The following is a 21982-nucleotide window of genomic DNA, read 5'->3' as shown; positions in this document are numbered from 1 at the left end:
TGAGCCATGTGGACCCCCCGGGACCAGAGGCAGAACCCAGCAGATGGCACGTTTCCTCAGCACCATCAGCAGGGATGTGGATCATCATGGCCGCTCATTCACGTGACCACCACGTGTAGTGCTCACTGTTCTCAGCCCCTTCAGCTCCAGGTCCTGCTCGCTGGTTTAGGTTTACTTGGGAGTGGGGTGAGCTTAAACCACCAACTTTTCCTCTACGGGGTGGCAGGGCCAGAATGCTTTGCAGGCAAGACCCAAGTGTTTTTTTGGGAGCAATCAGATGAATTCCCGGGAGAGCTGGAAGGAAGGCAGAGCGACTTAGAGATGAGAGCAGATCTCGAGGTCCACCATGTTTGTCATCTCTCCAGGGTGGCTACCACAACAGCCATTCACACCCCTAGCATCGACCCTTCCTCGGCTTCAGAGCCCTCCCTCGCCTCCCCTCAGGCCCAGCCATCTCTGCCCCAAGAGACTTCTTGGCTCTTCTCCCTTCTCCTGCAGCCTTCTAGGCCTGAAGGCCACCGCTGGGAGTTTGGGGAGGCTCGGCCCAGCCCACATACGTGGGTACGTGCCCTGGACGTGCCAGTGAAGCCCCCCTCCCCCCGCATCGCCAGAGAGGGCACAGTCCACCATCTAAAACAATCTCCTTTACTACTGGATTGATGGCTTCAGTTCTTGAGGCCCACAGGGAGGCTCCAGGAGCCAGCTGGAGACAGGGCCGGGCTCTTGGGTGAAATGGAAGAGCAGAGCCAGCTGCTTCCGCTTTGCCCCTGCTGGGCCCGGCCCTCAGCAAGACGGGGTTAGTGGCTCAGGAAGGGGGCCTGGCCTAAGGGGAACAGGCAACGGGGTCCATTTGTGCTTGGCTGAAGCGCCCTGCTTTGGGGCAGGCTGAAGAAAGCAAGGGGCTCGGGTGGCACCGGGCCCCCCACCCCCTGCCCTTCATCTCGGCTCCCACTGGAGCCTTCTCTGAAGAGGGCATGAGGCCGGAGCCCGAGAGGGGCTGCAGGGAAAAGGCAGGGGACTGTGCAGAGAAAGGGGCCATACCCACAGTTCACGCCCTCCTCCTCTTGGCAATGGCAGGGTTCAGGCTGCCTGGGACCGTGGTCCTTCTGGTGAAGGGTCTCTGGAGAGCTGAGCAGTGGGCAAAGCCAGCCCTAACAGAGGCCTCTCTGGGAGGCTCCCAGGAAATCATGGGCCTGGGGCAATGCAATGAGGGCAAAGGAAAGAGGAGGCCACAGTCCCAGGCTCCTGCTCCTCTGGGCCCAGCCCCTAGCAAGCAAGTATAGTTGAAGGAGGAACAGGGGCGCTCATCTCCCGTCCCCCTCCTGCCCAGTCTGGCCTCCTGGGCCTCCCTGCTTGGTCTCCTAGCCCAGAGCTCACGACTGACTGGGGCCAAGGAGGCCTGGCAGGACTGGGCGACGCCTAGTCCTCTCTTTCTTCCCAACCGGGGGTGTCCGAAAGCCAGAAGAGCCGGGGTGACCTCAGGGGTGCCGCAGGACGGTCTGCAGGTCATCGGGCAGGGAACCGATGACTGTGTCAATGTATAGCGCCACCCGCCGCAGCGTCTCCTCCTTCACTGGGAGCTGGTGGGCCTGGGCCTGGATCTGGGGAAAGGGGAGGGCTCCTCAGTCTCCCCAGATCATGATAGCCCAGCTGCCCTGGCCTGTTCTGGTCCCCCTCAGGACTATGCCCTGGGGAGGGGGAGAGGAGGGACGAATGGGAGTTGGAGGAGGAGGGGGGGGGGGGCACTCACGAGCTTTTCTCGCAGCTTCAGAACCAGATCGACGATCTCCACCTCAGACTTGTCCTTCACCCACGTCAGGATGTTCTGCAAGGGCAGAGAGGGGGCCCTAGTGGTTTCTCCCTGGGCCCATCCCATCCCGGAGGGGCCTGGCCCTACTGTCTTGGTGGCCTCTGGCCAAGGCTGGCCTGTGGCTCTATACTGGGGGCTTTATTTTCCAAGATCTGCCTTCGAAGCTTCCCCAATTGCCCTGGTTCTGACTCCCAGAGGCAGGTCCCTCTGAAGTCACTTAGGGCCCCCCAGGCTTTTCTTTTCTAAGAGAAGCCACAACCTTCCTGGGGCCACTTCCTGGCTCAGGCCTCAGTTGTCTCCCTGTCCTGGGATCCTCCACTGGTCTAAGAGGCCTCCTTCCAAGGAGACTCTGTGGGGCTGGTCATTCGGCCACTTCTGAGGCTTGTGGCCTCTGTTGTACCCACAGGGAAAGAGAAGGGACCATCCTAGCAACCCTGCTTTTGTTAGTCTCCACAGCCTGGTCCAATCCATCTGGACTTATGTATTCTCCGTGATTGCCTGCTGGCCACCCCAATATGTTGCCTCCTGTGTTTCCCTCCATCTAAGTTCCAGAGCCCCCCTCTTTGAGCCCCACCTTCTCCAGAGGCCCTGAAGCGTCCTAGCCCGGGGTCCGCTTCACAGTGGGTGACTGAGAAATGGCTGACAAATGACTGGCATCTTGCTGATCCTTCACCACACTACCTCTCCCTCTCCCTCCAAGCCCCTTGGTCCCCCCTGCCCTGTGCAGCTTCCACTCACCGCCTCGCAGATCACCTCCAGGTGCAGCGCCTCCAGCTTCTGGGTCATCTCCCTGTGTCGCTGCCGGTACCAGCCATCAAAATTTGGAGATTTGAAAAACCTCCTGCCAGGAGAAAGATGGCCACCTGAGGTCGCACCGAGCCCACAGGCAGCCCCAGGCGGTGCCACGGCTTTAAGAACCAGAGGGAGCAACCCTGCTGGTTATCCATAGGAGCCCAAAGGCCTCAGCTCATGGCAGCAGGCTTCTTGGCCTGCCACTGTTTATGCGCTTCATTTCTGAGAGTGACTGTTAGGGCCTGCTCTGTGAGAGACCGGGGAGGAGAAGGGGGAGGGCGCTTCCTCAGTGGAGGTGGGGAGCAGAAGGCCCGGACTAGGACCCTGCCGCCATCACCTGCTAGCTGGGCAGGCCATTTCACCTCTTCCAGCCCCAGTTTCCTCATCGCAAAATGGCAATAACACCACCCATAGTGGTGAGCGCCCAGCAGGGATGCTGGGAGGTCATTAACAGAATGTCCTTGTCCATCTCAGGCCCGAGGCCAGTTCTGAGAACATTTGCTTCCGTAGCATCCGAGAACTGCTTCTCTCTACACTCCTCCAGTGCCTCTGACGATGTCTTCAGGGACTGTACACCGTAGGCTCAGGCCTTCCCCCCTTCCCCCCCCCCAAGCCAACTTCCCCTGACTCTAAATAAAGAGACTGTGAGACTGTTCCACCTGCCCCCGTGGCCCCACCGCGTCCTACCTGTACAGGCCGAGCCAATCACCCTTGAGGACACAGGTAAGCTGGGGGCCGGCGTGCTCTAGGGTCTTTAGGAAATCATCCTGGCGGAAGGGACGGATCTGGGGGGGAGTCTGTGGCAGAGAGCAGCCATGAGGGCTGGGCCCCAGGTTAAGGGAGGCTGAGCTAGAGCTGCCTGGGAAGGACAAGACCGGGACACCCAAGAGCCTGCACTCACCTTCCAGGGTGTGACTGCCCTCTGCAGGGGCATCAGGCTGGCCATGTAGTGCTCCTGAGGAGAAAGAGAGCCCTGGTCATTCAGGGTGCCCCCAACTGTAAGAGCCAAGCTGCTCTCTCTACAGAGGCTGGGTTCCTGACACGTTGTCTCTCCCATCAGAGGGGGGCCCTCTGAGCATGGGGGCTTTTTGCCTTGCTTTGTAACCCCAGAACTTCACCCAGTTCCTGGCACACAATAAGTGCCTGCATAATGCTTGCATCACTGGTCCCCCACCGGTGCCTCTCCCTCCCTTCCGGCCCAAGCCTAGTCCAGGTGCCAGTTCCTGGGATGACAATGGGCATTTGGGGTTGGGGGTGGCAGAGGTACTCCCCCTCACCAGGGGGATGATGAAACTCTGTGTGAGCTCTAGGAGGTGGCGTCGAATCAGAGCGCTCTGCACTTCCGAAGGCCGCTTCCTCTGGATGCCCTGTAGGAAGAGAGTGCCCAGGATACCAACTTCCTGCTGCCAGCCTTCAGCCGAGGGACAAGGACGCTGGGGGCACAGGGGACGCTCACCTTCAACAGCCTCTTAATGAGCGTTTTGTCCTTGTGCAGGTAGGTTTTGTAGGAGGTGTAAAGCCCTGGGGGAAGAACAAAGGCCTGTCTGAGGTACTGCTTGGGGGCCAGCTTCCAGCCACTGAGAGGTGAAGGCGTCCTGTCTCTCTCTATATCCACTGGGCCAATCAGCTAGCTACTTCCCGCCCCATCCCAGCCCCGAGCTGCCTCAATCCTAGCGGCCCTGATGCCCTTCCTCCTCACCTGGCTTGGTGTCCAGGGTCTTCAACTTGGTGAGTTTCTTCATCTTGACTTGCTTGGGAAGGTCCCCTAGAGAAACATAGGCCTGCTGTGCCAGGTCTGTCAGGGAAGGCCTAACAACCTGGCAGCTGGCCAGGGGACAGGACCCGCTACAGCCTTTCCTCATCTGTGCCCACATCTGGGGATCTCATGGTGGCACGGCCTTGTTCCCTGGTCCGTGGACATGGGGCAGATTGCCCTGTGGCGGCCGGGTCCTAGTGTTTGTCCCAGGCTGGAGATAGGAGGAAGCTGAAGAAGCTGGGTTCACTGGCTTCACTGGGTCTCTTGGTTGCCTCCAGAACCACGGAGAGCAAGGCCAGAAGAGGGGCTCTCAGCTTTGGAGGCCGAGACCCTCACGGAGGCCTCAGCAAGGGCTGGGTTCTGAACCTTACCTGACATTTTGAGCTCTCCAATCCGGAGGATGTGTGGCCAATGCTGAAGTGTTTTGATGAAGAAAGGATTTGTGACTCCCAGGACAACATTCGGTCTAGAGGAAGGGAGAAGGAACAGAAGGACAGAGAAAGGGAAGGATCGAATAAGAGGCGGATGAAGACGAGGGGCTGAAGGAGCCTCACGCCATTACTGAGGGTCATCCCTGGGGCTGCAGGGCAGAGGGAGTACTCACGGGGCCTGGGTCCGGGTGGTGTACTCCTTGAACTCGCTGTCATGGATGGTGAAGTAGGGCCGGTAGTCACAGCAGAACTTGAGAGGAGTGAGACAGCTGCAGTGAGAAGGCCCTGTCAGCCCTCAGGCCGGGCTGTTGGGCCCCGCTGTGGCCCCGGGAGCCCTGGCACCAGGCCCTGGAGAGCCAAGACTCGAAGAAGCTGGAGCTGGGAGCCAGGAGGCTCTGTGGGGGTTTCTGTGACCCTGCCAGCGGAGCACAAAAGGCTTTTCCCAATATGGCCAGTCTATGGTATACCTAGTGGGCTGCCAGGGGCAGGCCAGCCAGAAGGGACGGCAGTCTTGGGAAGGAAAAGCTCCAGGGGGCTGAGCCCAAAGCATCTCTGGGTTCCCAGGGTAAGAACATAGAGGATTCTGGGCTCAAACCCAGAGCAGAGCCTTCAGCATAACAGCCTGTGCTCAGCATCAGCTGAGCAAGGAACAGCTCAGATCTGGGAGCAGCCTCAGAACTCACCCAGTCCTATTAGAGGCCCTGGGTGGGTGAGGGCAGATGCCAGCTCAGCCACCGGCAGGTCTCTGTACAGAAGCTCTCCCAAGAGTGACAGCACAATACTCCTGGGGCCATTTCCAAAGGTTCTCCCCCAAATGGTCTTATTTGATCCTTACGCTGTGTCCCCCCCCCCCACCCATGGCATAGGGTATGTGTTGATAAGGACACTGAAGCTGCACCCACCCACCCCCAATGAGAATACCAGGAGACACGGATGGCCGGAAGCCAGGCCCGGCTATGGTCCTGGTACCTCATCTTGGGCTGTCACCTACCTGGTCAGGGCCAGCACCATCTCTGACGAGATGGTTGGAGACGGTGCCATGACGACCAGGGGCTCCCCCAGGAGCATCAGCTCCCACAGAAGTTGGATGTGAATGAGCACAGGCTGGAAACACCTGTCAGCAGGGGCAGGACGGAGTCAGCAGCTGGGAAGGGAAGGCCTGAGCTTGCAGCTCCCAACTATCTCTGATGGGTAAAATGACTGCCCGAGTCACGGGAGGGCTAGAGTTGTGGGCACTGCTCTCCACGTGGAGAGCCCTCCGTTAAGTCCAGGAGTTCTTAACCTCTCAATAGCTATTCCACTAGAATCCTAATTTTATTTTGAGCTTTTACCAAGCTGCTTCCCATGTGGAGTGGGCGGGCTTCTTCAGACTGACTGCCCAAGGGGTCCAGGACACCTAAAGGTGGTGGTGAGTCCTTGACCCACATGGAGCTTGTAATCTCAGCCTCTCCTCCTACAGAGACCATCCCCAGGCCTGAAGCTTTTGCTGGGCGGGCTCCTTGGGGCAGGGACTAGGTGTGCCCTCACAGCAGGTGGGTCTGTTGCAGCCTGGAGCACCTGCCGCCCCCTAGGACTTCCACCAACTCCAGGGGGGTTGTACTAGTGCCAGACCCATTAGTCCCATCTCTCAGCGCCCTAGGCCAGGAGATAGCCCTTTCTCCCCCATCCCCAAACATGCCCTGGTCCTCCTTTCTCAGTGAAACTAGGGTCGAGGGATGACGGCTGGATTTAAGATCTCTCAGGAAACTTCTCCTTGTACAAGGGAAAGGAAAGATGGCAAGGATGAGGGGACCCTTCCTCTCAGCTTCCTGCCTCTTTTATGGCCCAGCCCGGGGCCAAAGGTCTTTGCTGAGCTGCTCTGGACAGCTCATATCCTTCCCTGTGACTTCTCCCCTGGATCACCATCTCTGGGCCCTTCACCACTCAGAGGCTCCTTTAAGATCACAAAGGACCTCCTCATTGCCAAGGCCAAGGAAACCTCTGATACTGTCCGCCAACTTCACCTTCAGGAAACTCTGCTCTCCTGCCGATCTGATAACTACAATTTGTTTTAATTTTATGGACACTTTTGTTTTTACAGCATAAGTATTTCCAAATGTCAGCCCCTGACTTCGTTTGGGCAAATGAAAGTCTTCCTTTGTAATGAAGATCTTCTATTAAAGGTTCAGCCAAAGCAACTGACACCGAGATTGCTTTTGACAGCACATAAAACTGCCTCCACCCACAGTGCCCATCCCTACTTCTCTCCTCTTCCTATACCCGATTACTAAGTGAATATCTTCCCTAAGGGCCTGTGGGCAACCTGACGGCACCATCACCTCCCATGGTGGTACCTTTCCAAGCTTCTAAAGTGCTCCCCATAATTACATCTTCTCTCCCACGGGCCAAACCACAAATCTTGGGATCTTAGAGTATAAGGGCTTCTCAAAGGTGCTACTAGATCAGGAACCCCTTCTATTTCATCTCCAACAAGGAGTTACCCCACTTCTGCTTGAGGACGGACCCCCAAGCAGGAGGAAGATCTCACCACTGACTAAGGTTGCTGTCTATATTCTTCAGAAGACAAATAAAAGATGAACAGGCAATTCAGCCCTTTTGTCTGAATGTCCCACCTTCTTCACCCTTCTTCTCTAACCAGATCTCTGGAAACATTCATCCCCTTCCCTCTAAAACTAGGCCCTTCCTGAGACACTGAGTCCATTCCCTGCCTCCATCTGACTAGCTGCCCGGTCTGCCTGGCACAGGGTCCCTGGCACATTTTGGCTCCTCCTCTTTACTCCCATCCTTACCTGGAAAATTGTAAAATGACCGCTGACCAGTTCTCCATTCCCTAGCTCACCTAATTCAATCCTAGGGCCTGGCTCAATTCAAACGTTTCCCATGGCTCCATTCTACCCTGGGAATACACATTACACTGCCTAGCTTAGCCCTCCTCACCCCTGACTCATCTTTCTCCCCAGTTGCTGTGGCACCCAAAACAAACGTGACGCCAACCACTTGTCTCACCATCATTTCCCACTGCCATGTCTTGATCATGGCTTCTCCACCACCTAGAAAACAATTTCTTCACTTTCCTACCTGTGAGGGTCACTCCTACCCTTCTGGCCCACATCCAAAACTCCCTTCTCCCTAAAGTGTTCTGGGTTTTCCTGACCCCAAATTGCAATACTTTGGTAACTAGCAGTACCCCTCCCTCACTAGGACGTGAGCTACTTGAATAAAGGAGCCATGATCCCAAGTCCCTCCGCCCTATCCCCCCTTCCCGAACACATCAGGTACTATGGGAACGAATATTGGTTTAGTTAATAGTTGCATTGGGTGATTCATATTCTAAACTCTTACCTGAAAAGATCCAGCTCATTAACACTAGAGAGAACCAATGGGGCAGGAAGCAGGTTCTGGATGGAAAAAGAAAACTGGAGTTAGCATTAGACCCAGGACTGAGGTCCAGCCTGCCCTCTTCTTTCCTTTTCCTTCCTCATACTGTCCTCTTGAGCCCAGCCAGCGATGTTTCAGCAAGGAAGAGTGGCAAGTGCCTGGCCAAGGCAGAGCAGGGAAGGCTGTTTTGGGTGGCGCCCAGGGCCGGCTCATGAAAAGCAACGCTTGTCACCCTCATGATGCAAGTTCTATGTATGGTCTGGGAAGGAGGCAGGAGACAGGGCTGCTTGGTGGTATCGTGTATATGTTCACGTGTGAGCTTGTGAGCATACACAAGCCCCAGAACCCGGGCTAGAGGAAGAGGAAAACAGCCCCCTGGGGCCTCTTACCTCCTGGTTAAACTGCTTCACAGGGCTTGACTCTAACTTGTCTACACGGGATGGGATCCGGACCTGCAAGAGTGAGGGTTTGAGTCAGAGCAGCTTCATGGGCTGACAGAGGACCAGGACACCTCTGCCATCTCCACTACTATAGCCACACAAAGTACTTAATGTCCCAGGCCTGCTCCCTGCTTGGTTTGGCTCCACTCTGTGGAGGCAAAGGGCGACTTTTCACCAGACTGGGATAACCTGGACAGGCAGTGCTGACTTGAATAGAAGTCTAGAGTGAGAGGGGCCCTTATTATCAGATGTGAGAACTGAACCCAGGCCTACTGAACTTTTTCTCTGATGTCACACCAACCTTTTTGACCAAGACAATGAACTTGTATTCCCAAAGCAACTCAGTCCTGGACTTGGGGATTTTGCTGGAGATGCCCATCAAATTTCCCATTTCTGTCTGGTAAAATCTTTTTGGAATCTAATCTCTGTATGGGATGTTGTTATACTGCACCTCTCTCCCTCCCCAAGTTTTGGATCAGCCTCAAAAACTCACATCATTTTACTTCTGCCTGCCTCAGTTCCTTTGTCTGTAAAAAGAAGATAATAATAGCACCTTCTTCCCAGGGCTATTGTGAAGATATAACTAAATAATAATTATAAAATGCTTTACAAACTTTAAAGTATTATATCAATGCTAGCTTTTTATTAATAGTAAACTTGTTATAAGGAAGAGCCCAGGTTTAGATTGTGCCTCTGACATTTACTAGCTGTATGACCGAGGGCAAAGCCCAAAAGCTATAGTAAAAAATAATTTTTAAAAAGAAAATAGAAATATTGCTTATTATTATTCACAAATCTGATAAATCATTGATATCTAAGCAAAAGGTTAATTATGTTGAATCCTTGGGACTCTGCCCCACAATTCCCTCACAGCGTCAGAGGCGTTGTCTAAATCAGATTAAAACCCGACTGAGAAAGAGCTCACCGAGAAACCCTACACTAGAACATCGGCAATGGGAGCGGGCACTTTTCTCAGCCAATATGGGACTGGCAGGGATCACTTGTCTGGGTCTGACACTAGTACTGAGCCCTTAAGCACCTTCCGAGGGTCCCTCTCATCATGTAACAGGCCCAGGGGCCTGTCGTCTGTCCATATGGGCAGTGCGAGTGCATTCCCCTCTCTTTCTGAGCTCTAGGAAGGCCACGGTGGCCTTCTCTTGGTCCCCCATATGTCCCGGGTCATGTTCAGCTTCTCATTACCTGTATGACGACTCCCATCACAGGCAGATTCAGAGTCTGGCCTGGCACTGGGGGGGGCCACTGGTCAATCTCATTGCATACTGCCAAGATACATCAAGGAAGAGTTAGAAGGAGAAAGCCCAAGAAGCCGGGCAGGCTCTCACTTGGTGTGGTCTTCTCCTGCCCTTGCCCCCCTCCCATGCCAATGATGGGCATCTAGAGAATGCACTGACCTGCCTGGGAGATCAGGGGACAGCGCTCTCAAAGGGCAGTCTGAACTGACTGGCTCCCAGCTGGCCAGAGCTCTAGAAGCCAGAGGAAAGCTCAGAGAAAAGTGCCAGTCCTCATCTCATGTTTAGACAAGGTGCCACTTTTAGACAGGGTGCCAGGCAAGGCACCACAGAGGGGGCTTTTTCAAGCAGAGCCTATGGGTCTAGCAGCTGGGGCACCTCTCCTCACACACGTGCCCACCCATCCCGCTGACTGGTGGCATTTGTGGCTTACCCGCCTCCAAGCATGGAACCAGCTTCTCAAAGTACTCAGGAGCAATGAGGTTCAGCAGCGACTGGAACAAATTCACATAGGGCAGGCGGGACACCAGCACCAGTGACTGAAAGGGAGCCCCAGAGAGGGAGCTTAGTGGGGACGGGGTCATCTTCACGGATGCCTTCTCTCCTCCCACTCTCCGTAAAAACTGGATCCAAAAGTCCTGAGGGTTGCCCTGATCCTGACTCAATAGCATAGAGTAGAAACTGTGTGGGATGGGGGACTGAGTGCTAGATCCAACAGCAAAAAAGCCCTAGATTTAAGCCCTGGGCCCTTGTGTGGGACAATCATGGAAAGGAGATGGGATCAACTGGAGCAAAAGGACAAATGGGAACCTGGTCTGGAGCTGGTGGTCTTCTCTGTCCCTAAACCTGCCCTGGGGTTGCATGGGGGTAGAGATGGGGAGACTGCCAACAATCAGCTGCTAGCCTCTCCCTACGTCTTGGGATCCAGCCCACTTCTCTTCTCAGCTGGGGGAGGAATGGAGGCCCTCCCCAGGCACTCAGCCTTACCTTCTGGAAGTAGCCTCTCTTCACTGCACTGTCCTTCACCTGCCTGAAGTACACGTAGCCAAACAAGTGAGCAGTCTCTCTCTGGAAAAGAGAGGTGGCCAGTCAAGCCTCAAGGCCAGTCATTCTCCTCCTGCCCCCCAGCCCCTTGCCCGCTACTCTCCCTGCCAACAGGGAAAGACCTGAAGACAAGGATTGTGGGTAAGCTGTCTTCTCATACCTTCCCCAGAGCAATGTGTGGGTTGAGACTTGGAGAGGAACACCCAAGAAAGAGGTGAAAGGCTGACATGACAGACCTGAAGGAAGGCCTCTAATCCCACCTAGCTCTGGTTCCCGGGTGGCAACAGGCCACACCAAAGTAGGAAGGCCCAATTGTCCCTCCTGATTGGGAAGCTGCAGGAGGGCAGGGTCACTGCCTTCTTCACCCCCTGCCTTCCACAGGCCTTATTTCCCTTCCTCTGCCCTCCCCTCAAGGCTGTAAATTCTTGCTGACTGAATAGAACAAAGAGGACTCAGCATCTGGCCTCTTGTTAATAGTGGGACCAGCTGGGGGTCAGGATGTAGAAAGAGAAGGAGAAGAAAGGACAGGAGGGGGAGTTTCAGGAAGGTCTGCTTCCCAAACCTTCAGCAGGACCAAGGAATGCTTGAGTGGCAACAAGCCAGCATACGTGTCCCCAGAGCTCAGAAGTGGGGCATCATGGGGCAGTCCCTAGACTCCTGAAAGGATAAGCCCCAGTGCCAGTATCTGACTATAACCACTCCCTTCTAGGCAGGGTGGCCACCAACAAGTCTGTGTTTATGGCACCTGAAACAGTTCGGCAGAGGGTCTGCAGCCTCAGCCACCAAGAAAGTATACGTGCCTCCCAGTCCATATGACCAGAGGAGACCTTCTTAGCTTTTGGATGATTGCAGGGTCCCCCACCCTGTATTGCATTAAACATTGGTGAGGAAGCCCACCCTCATGATGTCTGCAGGAGCCAGGAGAGGGAGGCCAGAAACCTTTGCCACATCCTGGGGTGTCCCACTCACCTGCAGGGTGACAGGAGCCCCTTTGTTATAGCCATCATCATCATCCATAGAGCGGGGGCTCCTCTGTCCCCCCGACTGGCGCATACGGAAGCTAAACTGGGTGTCCCCAAGGCAGCCTGAAAGAAGCAAGGCCCGACCCAGTTACATGAGATACTAGGGCTAGTGCACAGTATCCATGGTGACATAGAGATGGCATGGCAATGTCCACTGGCAGATGGGCAGCTCTAGCCAGCCCCTCTGATGCTCATGGAGAGCTCTCAGCCCCATGCTCTGGAGAGGAGTCCTGAGCATGAGACAAACTCAGTTTCAATTTGAGGAAATGAGTGGCCTGCTCCAGGCCCTGATTTCCGTGGCTCACTACACCTTTTGTGAAAAAACCCAGGGCCCAGGACAGTGTCTCCTCTGCCTCCTGTGCCTGCAGAGGAGCCGAGCATTCTGCAAGGGAGCAGAGAAGGAACTTCAGAAGGTCCAAGGCTGGGACCAGGGATCACATGAGCAGCAGGAGTCAAGTGTTCCAGGAAAAGCAGAAGAGGAGGCTTTAGCCCCAAGGAGAAAGTTAAATGGCTTTCACTGCCTTTCAGCAAAAAAAAGCTTCAGTGGTCACTTCCTTCCTTCCCTCCCTATAACTGCTCCTCTGGCCACAGTTCAGATCCTTCTCTGCCATCTCGGGCCCTCCCTGAGGACAGAGGACTTCCTTCATGGCCTACGGCACTTTTGAGAATGCTGTATCAGGCCGCAGGTCCTTGAAGCTCCTGTGGCAGGCACATCCAGCAGGCTGGGGATACCAGAAGCCAGTCCAGGTGACAGGCTCGTGGTTCTCTTCCCTGAGAAGTCCCTGCTATGGGCCACGGGGATTGGGGCAGGGCCATGCCAAAGGCCAGGCCTGACGGGGGCCTTCCCCCAGACAGAGCTTCAAATCCCCCCAGGAGCAGAACAAGAAAACAGTGCTGGGAGTGGCCCTTCATGATCCTGGCCATGGTGTCTGAGCACATGTGTGCTAGGGTGCCACGGGCCCTGTCACATACAAAGGGAGGCCTGGGGCCTAGGACACAGGGATCCCACAAGAGTACCTCATCTGCCTCCCAGGGCTGTCATAGTGAAACTCCAACTAGTCCACATCAACACTGACACAGCGATGAGGCGAGCCACCCTGAGGATGTATCCTCTGCCTTGTCACCTTAGGAGATAGAGACTTCCCAACCTCTTTGAGGAAGGGACCTTCCTGCAGCGGTTCCACAAGCTGTGACACAGCCCCCCCGTCCTTCTCTCCTCTCCCTTCTGGGTGTTCTGGGCCCTCCCTCCTTATTCTGACAATTTTCGGGGGGAAGCAGAGGTGCCTACCTGAATAGGAATCAGGAAAAGACAAGTAGCAGATGCTGGTTTTCTGTAACAGACAGGAAAACACAATGAAAACTCCAAAATGTCACTGTCTGAAAGGCATTCCAAGAGTACAGGAGACCTACCTCCTTCTCTGTCAGCCTGCAGTCGTAAGGGTACACCAGCTGCAGAAGGAAACAAATAGAACATGCCGTAAGAATATGAACGGGACGCCTTCTTGGTGATGAGGAGATGCGTTTACGGTCCCCACTCTGAGAGGGAGGGAAATGCTTACTACGGGAATCAGAGGCGTAGAAAGTGAGATGATAAATAATACCCAAAGCCACAAGACAGTCAATACCAACTAAAGAAAAAGCCCCAGTTCTGGCTTCTGACACCAGAGTTGCAGGAAGACCTTTTGCAATTGGTTTTTAGTGATAAGCCAAGCAAGAAGAGAAAAGGACTGTTTCCCAGCAATAACTGGCTACACGTGTTTAAGGTGAACAAGGATTACTGGGGCCTCAGATGGAGGGATGAGGATTTTGCTGATTTAGCAAATAAGTTATCATTAAATCACCTGGAATTTCACAAGGTGAAAATGGCAATCCTGCTTCCAAAATAAAGAGCAGGAGAGTGAGGTTTCTTACTTTAAAAAAAAAAAAAATTATTATTCGATTTTTTTTCTTGTTATATACGTACATTCAATTTTTAAAAAACACATTTCCTTATGAATCACATTGGGAGAGAAAAATCAGAACAAAAGGGAAAAACCACGAGAGAGAAAAAAGAAAAAGGAAAAAAGTGAACAGAATATGTGTTACTCTACATGCAGTCTCCATAGTTTTCTCTCTGGATGCAGAAGATAGTTTCCATCCAAAGTTTATAGGGATTGCCTTGGACCCCTGAAATGTTGAGAAGAACTAAGTCTGCCATGGTTGATCATGGCACAATCTTGCTATTGTTTTGTACATCATATTCCCGGTTCTGGCGAGGAGGTTTTTGATCTCAGTCCTTACCACCTCCGGACTCTGCTGGAGTTTCTGCAATGCTGGTTGGGGGCAGCTTCCACACAGCCACATAGCCCTTGGTGGCTGGGAAGAGCAATATGTTGGCAGACATTGAAATACCTTCAGGAAGACTGGGCAAAGACACATGAAACAAAGCCTAAAGAGAATGAAAAAGTCTTGTGACATCTTGTAGGGGTGGGCCCCAAGAGACCATGTGCCGTCCGACAGGATCTCTTGCTTTTAATGGCAAGGATGTCTGGTGCCTTCAAGCTGGGATGAAGGAGCTGATCAGAAGAGAAGCCCTGGATGTTATGAGATGTACAGAAGCTCCAACCATGTACCACTGCTGTGAAGATTTGTTTGGTCATGAGGCCAGGGTTGAGGCAAAGAGTGAGGGAATAAACAACAAGAGCTAATAAAACATCCCTCCTTCCTTTTTTGTGTTTAAGCAAGTTACTCTCATTTTTTTTTTTTTTTTTTTTGTGATACAGTGATGGGACATACAAAGTGCTTTTAAAACCCTAAACTATCATATAAATGTGTTCCGTGTTATCGTTATGATTGTAATTAAGGCCCTTCCTATAGTGAAGTTTGGTATGAGGACACTAAATTTATCCAAAGTGATGAATGTCATTGAATGTATCTTAAAATTTTCAATTTAGAATTATATCTCAATGTAAGACTCTAGACACATCTGGAAACGTTTAGAATGCTAAATATATATCAACGAAGTATCAAATTATAGTCTACATCAATGGCATCAAACTCAAACAGAAACAGATCTCTGCACTGACTTAGAAAACCACAAAATGACATTTATTTATTATTATCTTATGTTTTTATTTATTTGGTTGAACATTTCCCAATTACATTTTAATCTGGTTCCATGATATTGACGGGATCTAATTTTACTTTGTTCTTACTTTTTAATATTTGTATCAATGCCTTCTGTTTCTTACAAGATTAGTTACCCCAATCTCTCCCAAAGAACAAAAAATATTTTTTAAAGACAAAAGAAGAAAAAAAAGTCAGGACAACTGATGAATACATTGAATGAGTCCCAGAACATGTGCCTTGTGCAACCCCTGTGACCCCTTCCCCTCTCCGCCACGCTGTAGCTCAGCTAATCCTGCTAGATTGTTATAATTGTGTTACACTACATAGTGGCGACAGCTATTGTGGGAAGATAAACTGTGAATGATTCAGTTCTTCTCAACAATACAGAGTTTCAAGAGAATTGTGAAGGGCCCAAGATGAAAGATGCTATCCACCTCCAGAGAAAAAACTGATGGAGTCTGAATGCAGACTGAAGCTAATTTATTTATTTATTTTGGGAGGATTTTTTTGGGTCAGCATTTGCTTTTGCAACTCAACTAATATAGAAATGTTTTTGCATGACTGCACATGTGTAACTTAAGTCAAAGTATTTGCCTTCTCAATCTAATTCAGTTCCAATTGATCAATGATGGACAGAATTAGCTACACCCAGAGAAGGAACACTGGGAAATGAATGTGAACTGTTTGCATTTTTGTTTTCCTTCCTAGGTTATTTTTACCTTCTGAATCCAATTCTTCCTGTGCAACAAGAGAACTGTTTGGTTCTGCACACATATATTGTATCTAAGATATACTATGACATATTTAACATGTGTAAGACTGTCTGCCATCTAGGGGAGGGGGTGGAGGGAGGGAAGGGAAAAGTCGGAACAGAAGTGAGTGCAAGGGATAATGTTGTAAAAAAGTACTCATGCATGGGTTCTGTCAATAAAAAGTTATAATAAAAAAAGTATTTGCCTTCTCAAGGAAGGAGATGGGGAAGGAAAGAGAGAGAATGTGGAACTAAAAAGATGTTTTAAAATGTTTAAATTTTATATATAATTAAGAAAAAAAACAATTTTGTATCATTTTTTGCATTTACATTGCTGTGCTCATTATGGAGATTTTCTTTTTTGGCTCTACCAATTTCACTTTGTATCAGTTCATATATAGTTTTCCATACTTCTCTGTATTCATTATTCATATTTCTTATAGTCCCATACCATAATTTACCGAATCATTTCCCAATAAATGGGCATCTATTTTGTTTCTAATTCTTTGGATGTAGCTAGGAATTTTTTCTTATACATGGCTTCCTTGGGGGGAGGGAGTGAGAGTAATACATCTAGTAACGATGTTTCTGACTGAAAGATTATGGGTAATTTAGTTACTTTATTTGCATGATTGGAAAGTGCTTTCCAAAACAGTTGTGCCATTTTCACAGTTCCACCAATAATGTATCAATGTGCTTATCTTCCCATGACCTTCCCAACACTGGGTCTCACCAATTTTTTTTTTTTTGGGGGGGGGGATTCTTTTTTGGACAACTTGCAGGGAGTTAAGTAAAAACTCTGGGTAGTTTTGATTTGCATTTCTTTTAGCATTCTTGCATGTAGTTGTAAATATTTTGCAGATCTTTCTGTGAGAACTGTTTCTTCATATCCTTTGACTATCTATTGGGGAATAACTATTAGTTTTATGTGCATTTATTGTTTATATGTGTTGGATACCAAGCCCACATTAGAGAAATGAAAAAGTTTTGCACAAACAAAACCACTGTGAGCAAAATTAGAAGGGAAGCATTGGGAAATCGGGAGACTTTGGAAAATTAATTGGGAAAAATTTTGCAGCAAGTTTCTCTGATAAAAGTCTATTTCCAAGAGATAGAAGGAATCAACTCAAATTTAAAAGGGCAATTATAATAAGTAGTTAAAGGCTATATGTAAGTGGTTTTCTTTCCTTTCTCTACAGGGAAAGGCGCTACTATGTCCTGGTTTTAAAGACTAAAGTAACTTTTCACACTAACTTTGATGCAACCATACCTCTAAAGAGATCAAAGGAAGAGGAAAGGGATCCCCATGTGCCAAAAGAGGTATGTGGGTTTTTGGTGCAGGGTGCCTGTCACCTAGAGAATGACTAAGCAGGGCTGTAAGCAGAGACTGAGAGGACAGTTTCAGAGAAACACAGAAAGACTTGTATGAGCTGATGTAGAGGGAGAGGCACAGAACCAAGAAAACAACGTGTGCAATAACAGTCAAATGAAAAAGCCAAAGGACTTAGAAAGGCTTGAGAACTCAGTGCCCACCATCAAGAGTCACATGACCAAGTGCAGAATAAGATGGTTTCCGGCCTTGCATAATTGTGACTGTTTTACTTTATGAAACACATCGGTTACAAGGTTTGTTGCTAATGTTTCCAGCTCAGAAAGGATAGAGAGGCGAGAGAAAACAAACAATTGAGAACTGAAAAAAGTGAGATAAAGGATGAGATACTGAAAAAGAAAAGAAAGAAAAACCAGGGATGGCTCCTTGCCAGAAGCAGGCTAGGGATAGGAAAGTCCCCATAGACCACTGCAGCCCCTTCCACTTGGGGGGTGCAGCTCTGCAAGTCCTCCAAAGCTTGCCTCTAAACCAGTCTAGCTGTAGTCTCTCCTGAAGGCAGAGAGCCCTCTACAAGTTAACTGAAGAACCCATTCATCTCTGGCCAGTCTGGATAAGGGCAAAGGAGGAACAGTATGAGCCCTGCTGTCACCTACAACTCCAACCACAGCCCAAGAGGGTCGCAGTCTCTAATGCCATTCGAACTCAGATACTTTGAAGGCTTGTCTGTCCCCAAGGCAGCCAACCAGCCAAAAAGATCATAGATTCAGAGCTGGCAGGGACCTTAACCCCCTTCATTTTATGCATGAAGAGATCTGACACTCAGAGAAGGGAAGAAATCTGCTCAAGAGCACACATCTCATCTGAATGACTAAAGCTTTTATTAAAGGCTTATAAACTGAGCACTTGCTAAGTTTGGGGGGAGACGGGGGGCTAGAGAAAAAAGGCAGATAGTTCCTGCTTTTAAGGAACTCCCATACTAATAGGGGAAGATTAACACAGAGAGCAGGAAAGGTGCCCCAGCCCTTGGGAGTGACAATGATGCTCACAGCCAGGTTATTCTTTTCCTTGCCCTTTCCCCTATGTCAAGAATTGGCTGTCTACTTCACTCTTCAGTGTTTTGTGTTAACTTCCAGGTCAGGGTCAGGGAGCAATCCCTTTATCAACAGTAAAGATCCCCAGGGTTTGTGTAGTGTCTGCAGATACTATCTTCTGGGAGGGAGTACAAACAGACCCCATGCCTCTGGCAGGGGGGATGTGCATGTGGGGTGACTCTATGTGCAACTCCTGCTCAATTCCAGGACCTTCTTCCCCTCCAGCCCAGATCTGGTCCAGACAAGAGGTGTTCCAGGGGTTCTTCCTTCCTCTCTGTTCTCTTCTAGCCCCCACTGGTCAACTTTTCCTGGATGACTTTTTTTTTTTTTTTTTAATATATGGAGAACTGGAGTGGGCTTTGTTGTCCATGTGTGGCTGGCATAGTAGGAGATCCCTTTGCTAGTCCAGGGGATGCTACCCCAAAGATAAATGGGCCCAGAGAGGGCAGGCAAGAGGCTATTGGGAGCTCGCTGGGCTGAGGACATCCCGGGGCCCAAGGATCAAGAAGGAAACTAGAGGCACTGCAAGGAGGAAGTGTTTGGGTGGTTACAGGGTTTCATAAAATTGTGGTTAAGGTAGCGAAATCGCAAAAGTCTTACAACCTTGATTTTGAATGGTCACAGTGAGGACTCTCTGCACCCTCCTGCCTATAAGTGGGATACAAGGTAGAAAAAGTCCTGAAATAGGACGTGGGGTTAAGGGAGAGATTCAGATAAAAATGCTCTGGGCAGTTGGGGTGGGGAGGGGGAAAGGACAGGACAGAGAGCTCACTTTCACTGGGGAGAGAGGGAAGAGCTTCTGGGAGGTCACAGTAAAGGAAAATAGAAGAGGCCAGAATGAGAACAGAGCCTTAGGAACAGACTGGCTTTGCTAGAACATAGAGGATGTGAAGGGAAATCATAAGCGATCAGGATGAAGGTTGACTTTCTATTTAGAGCAGAAATACTAATTATACTTTTCAAGGAATGCCAGAATTCTAAAATAGGGCTTATGAAACGGGTGAGGAATCAGTCCCCAAATTTAGAAACCAGCTCATTTTTTAAAATTTCAGGATTTTATGTTTTTGACAACATGTTAATGATGTAAAGTAGCAGATTTTATGTGTAAACAGTCATGGAGGTCTCTAGGGATCAGAGGATACTTCGGAGGATGGGGGGCGGGGGGGAGGGGGGAGCAGCCCACGGGTAAGCAAGCTTTGAAGGCAGGCAAGTATTCTGAGACCGAGATGATGAAGAAATGCATTCCAGGCACAGCAAGTAGGCAAACTAAATAAGATTTGTCTCATAAAAAATTGCATTCTGATATGAAGCCTAAAACTCTCTACTGTCCCACGAGTCCTATATAACTGATATAAATTACTCCATCCTGCACTGCTCCCCCGTTCTCCCTGAGGCCATCCTAAGATGTCTTCCCTTGATTCCAGGACACCCCCAGTCTATTCTCCAACTTGTTCTCTTCATCTCACCCTATGACCATCCTGTGATGATTCAGTCTTCATCACTCCTCACATTTCCTATCAATCCACATCAGTCCTATCTGTTTCTTCCCTCCTGAGTCTCCTCTTCTTTAGAGATGAATCAATCTGGGCTCACTCAATTAGTGATGAGAGAAACTAGAGCTCATCCTCCCCCATCTCATCTCTGGGGATTCCAAATTGAGCCCTTCTTCTCTGCTTCTAATGTTGAAAGGACCAGAGTCCAGGCTGAGATAGTTACCACGGTAACCCAGCAACTATGATTTGCTGAATATTACTATTTTAGAGGTAGAAGACTTTAAGGACCAGAGTCCAGGCTAAGATAGCTAGTTACCATGGTAACCCAGCAACTATGATTTGCTGAATATTACTATTTTAGAGGTAGAAGACTTTAAGGACCAGAGTCCAGGCTGAGATAGCGAGTTACCACGGTAACCCAGCAACTATGATTTGCTGAATATTACTATTTTAGAAGTGGAAGACTTTAGAAATCATCAAATTCCTATTCATGGAGCAATCTCTTCAATAGGATTATTCAAAGACAACAATCCTGTTTTCAAAGGAAGGAAGGAACAAGGAAGAAACACATTTTTTTTTTTTAATGGAGTCTTTTTTTCCCTTAAAAGGTCTTACTAAGTTGAAATCTGTCTCTCTTGGTCTTGAGTTGTGCCCTCCAAAGCCATACAAGTTCCAGCACCTAGAACAGCACCTGGCACACAGCAGGCACAAAATACATGCTTAGTGAATGAAGTCTACTTGCAATTCTATGTTGTAACTCTTCTAATACTTAAAAACTGCAACATGTCCCCAAGTGTGCTCTTTCCCAAAGATACCTTCAAAGATATCACTTACAGATGTCTCTATCTTTATTTGCTCAAACTCAGTTTAAAAGATTTAAGTTTCTGTAAGAAGCTCTCTTCCACACACTTGAAACCTCAGTATCAATCAATGAAAAAGCATTTAAGTATCTATTTTATCACTTGGGATACAAACATTAAAAAACCCCAGACACTCCCCAAACAGTACCGGCTCTCAAACTCCCATTCTGAGACAATATGTGAGTAACTGGGGGCACGTGTGTGTGTGTGTGTGTGTGTGTGTATGAAAGTACAGAGCGTACGCACACAAGACGCCCGTGCGTACGTCTACAATCCGCATCCGCACACTTAAGAGTGGGAGGCAGCCCCAGAGGAAGGGAAGGCTGTAAACTCTCCAGGATGACTCCATCTCAGGTCTCTCCCAGAGGTGTCACTAGATGCGGTCCGAACGCTGCACTTGTGCTGAGACTGCTTGCACCAAGCCCTCGGGACAGGCCCCAGCACACATCAGGTGCAGCATAACTGCCTCCCCGGGTAAACCCTGAATACAAGCACAGGCACTCCAGCCCCAGAACCTCCGTGTCAGAGCCTCTCCGCCAGTTTCTCCAGGACTGGCTGACGGAGGCCTGCGCCCCCCGCCCCGCTGCCGCTCTCGCGTCTCCCCAGAATGGTGGGTCTCAGTCAGACCACGGTGCTCCAGGACAGGAGCCATCTTTCCTACTTCCCACAATGCATCTCTCACCCGGGCCGGCCGCTCTGACCACAGCGGTCACTCTCCCCGACGCGCTCCCGGGGATGTTCCGGCGGGGGAAAGTGGAGTCAGAAGGCCCGGAGAGCCAGGGATGCTGCTCCAAGGAGAGCGAGCTCGGCCCTGCAGGCCCAAGCCGGGAAGAGATCTAGGGCTGTCGGCCGGTCTGCCTGCTTTCCAAAACAGACCCAGGGCACGGCCCCCTCCGCGGCCGGCCCTCCAACGGCCTCCCACGAGTCCACGGCTCCTCCGACCACCTAGTGAGCCCCTCCTCTGGGACTCGGCTCCCAGAGCGCGGGGGCTGCAGCCGTGGGGGTCCGAATCCCCAGCCCGCCCCCACCCTCCATCTCCCTCTCACCTCTCCCGCCGCCGCCCCGCCCCCCAGCCCTCCTCACCTCCAAGGCCTGGCCCAGTTCCAGGTCGAAGGCCACCACGCACACACACTCGAGCCAGGAGGAGAAGCGCGCCCAGGGCAGCGGCGGGCGACGGAGCCGGCGGGTCGCGGTCGGCGTGGAGCCCGGGCTTTCGGAGGAGTCCAAGCCCGGCGGCGGCGGGCGCGGGGCAGCGCCCCACAGCGCATCCATACCGATACCGAGGCCGCCTCCGGCTCCTCCTTCCAAGCAACTACAGGCCCGCCTCAAGCGCCGCCGTACGGCGTTGTCATGGAGATAGGGTCGCGCCGCGCGCACCGCCTAAGGGCTCCAGTGCGCCTGGGCCTGGGCCCGCGCCGCCCCCTCC

General features: G+C 51.0%; 1 protein-coding gene across 2 annotated transcripts; it reads right to left on the bottom strand.

Moving 5' to 3' along the window:
- Positions 1–631: 631 nt before the first annotated feature.
- Positions 632–21915, bottom strand: DENND6B (DENN domain containing 6B). 2 transcript variants are annotated; one of them, XM_051962601.1, is made up of 20 exons: positions 21640–21915; positions 13334–13372; positions 13212–13254; positions 11871–11986; positions 10845–10925; positions 10291–10396; positions 9808–9887; positions 8557–8619; positions 8132–8187; positions 5781–5903; positions 4963–5058; positions 4730–4824; positions 4302–4367; positions 4059–4123; positions 3880–3969; positions 3504–3557; positions 3290–3399; positions 2549–2651; positions 1751–1825; positions 632–1601 (listed from the first exon to the last, which is right to left on the bottom strand). In XM_051962601.1, the coding sequence occupies exons 1-20, from the start codon at positions 21826–21828 to the stop codon at positions 1479–1481; spliced, it is 1773 nt and encodes a 590-aa protein (XP_051818561.1). In that variant the 5' UTR covers positions 21829–21915; the 3' UTR covers positions 632–1478. The 2 variants fall into 2 exon arrangements, with proteins under 2 accessions (XP_051818561.1, XP_051818563.1); XM_051962603.1 differs by lacking the exons at positions 13212–13254; positions 13334–13372; positions 21640–21915 and adding an exon at positions 12941–13031.
- Positions 21916–21982: the final 67 nt, after the last annotated feature.

This window comes from Antechinus flavipes, chromosome 5, assembly GCF_016432865.1.
Source record: "Antechinus flavipes isolate AdamAnt ecotype Samford, QLD, Australia chromosome 5, AdamAnt_v2, whole genome shotgun sequence".
In the NCBI taxonomy this organism is placed as follows: domain Eukaryota; kingdom Metazoa; phylum Chordata; class Mammalia; order Dasyuromorphia; family Dasyuridae; genus Antechinus; species Antechinus flavipes.
The sequence above is the reverse complement of the archived record's forward strand: the minus strand, read 5'-3'. Positions and strand labels throughout refer to the sequence as shown.

Excerpts from the sequence above, each read along its gene's own strand:
- DENND6B (XM_051962601.1), bottom strand. The coding sequence starts at position 21,828 with ATGGATGCGCTGTGGGGCGCTGCCCCGCGCCCGCCGCCGCCGGGCTTG. Across the intron at positions 5,904-8,131 it reads AATGAGCTGGATCTTTTCAG|GTGTTTCCAGCCTGTGCTCA; the intron begins GTAAGAGTTTAG and ends CCCTGCTGACAG. Across the intron at positions 3,970-4,058 it reads TCATTAAGAGGCTGTTGAAG|GGCATCCAGAGGAAGCGGCC; the intron begins GTGAGCGTCCCC and ends CTCTTCCTACAG.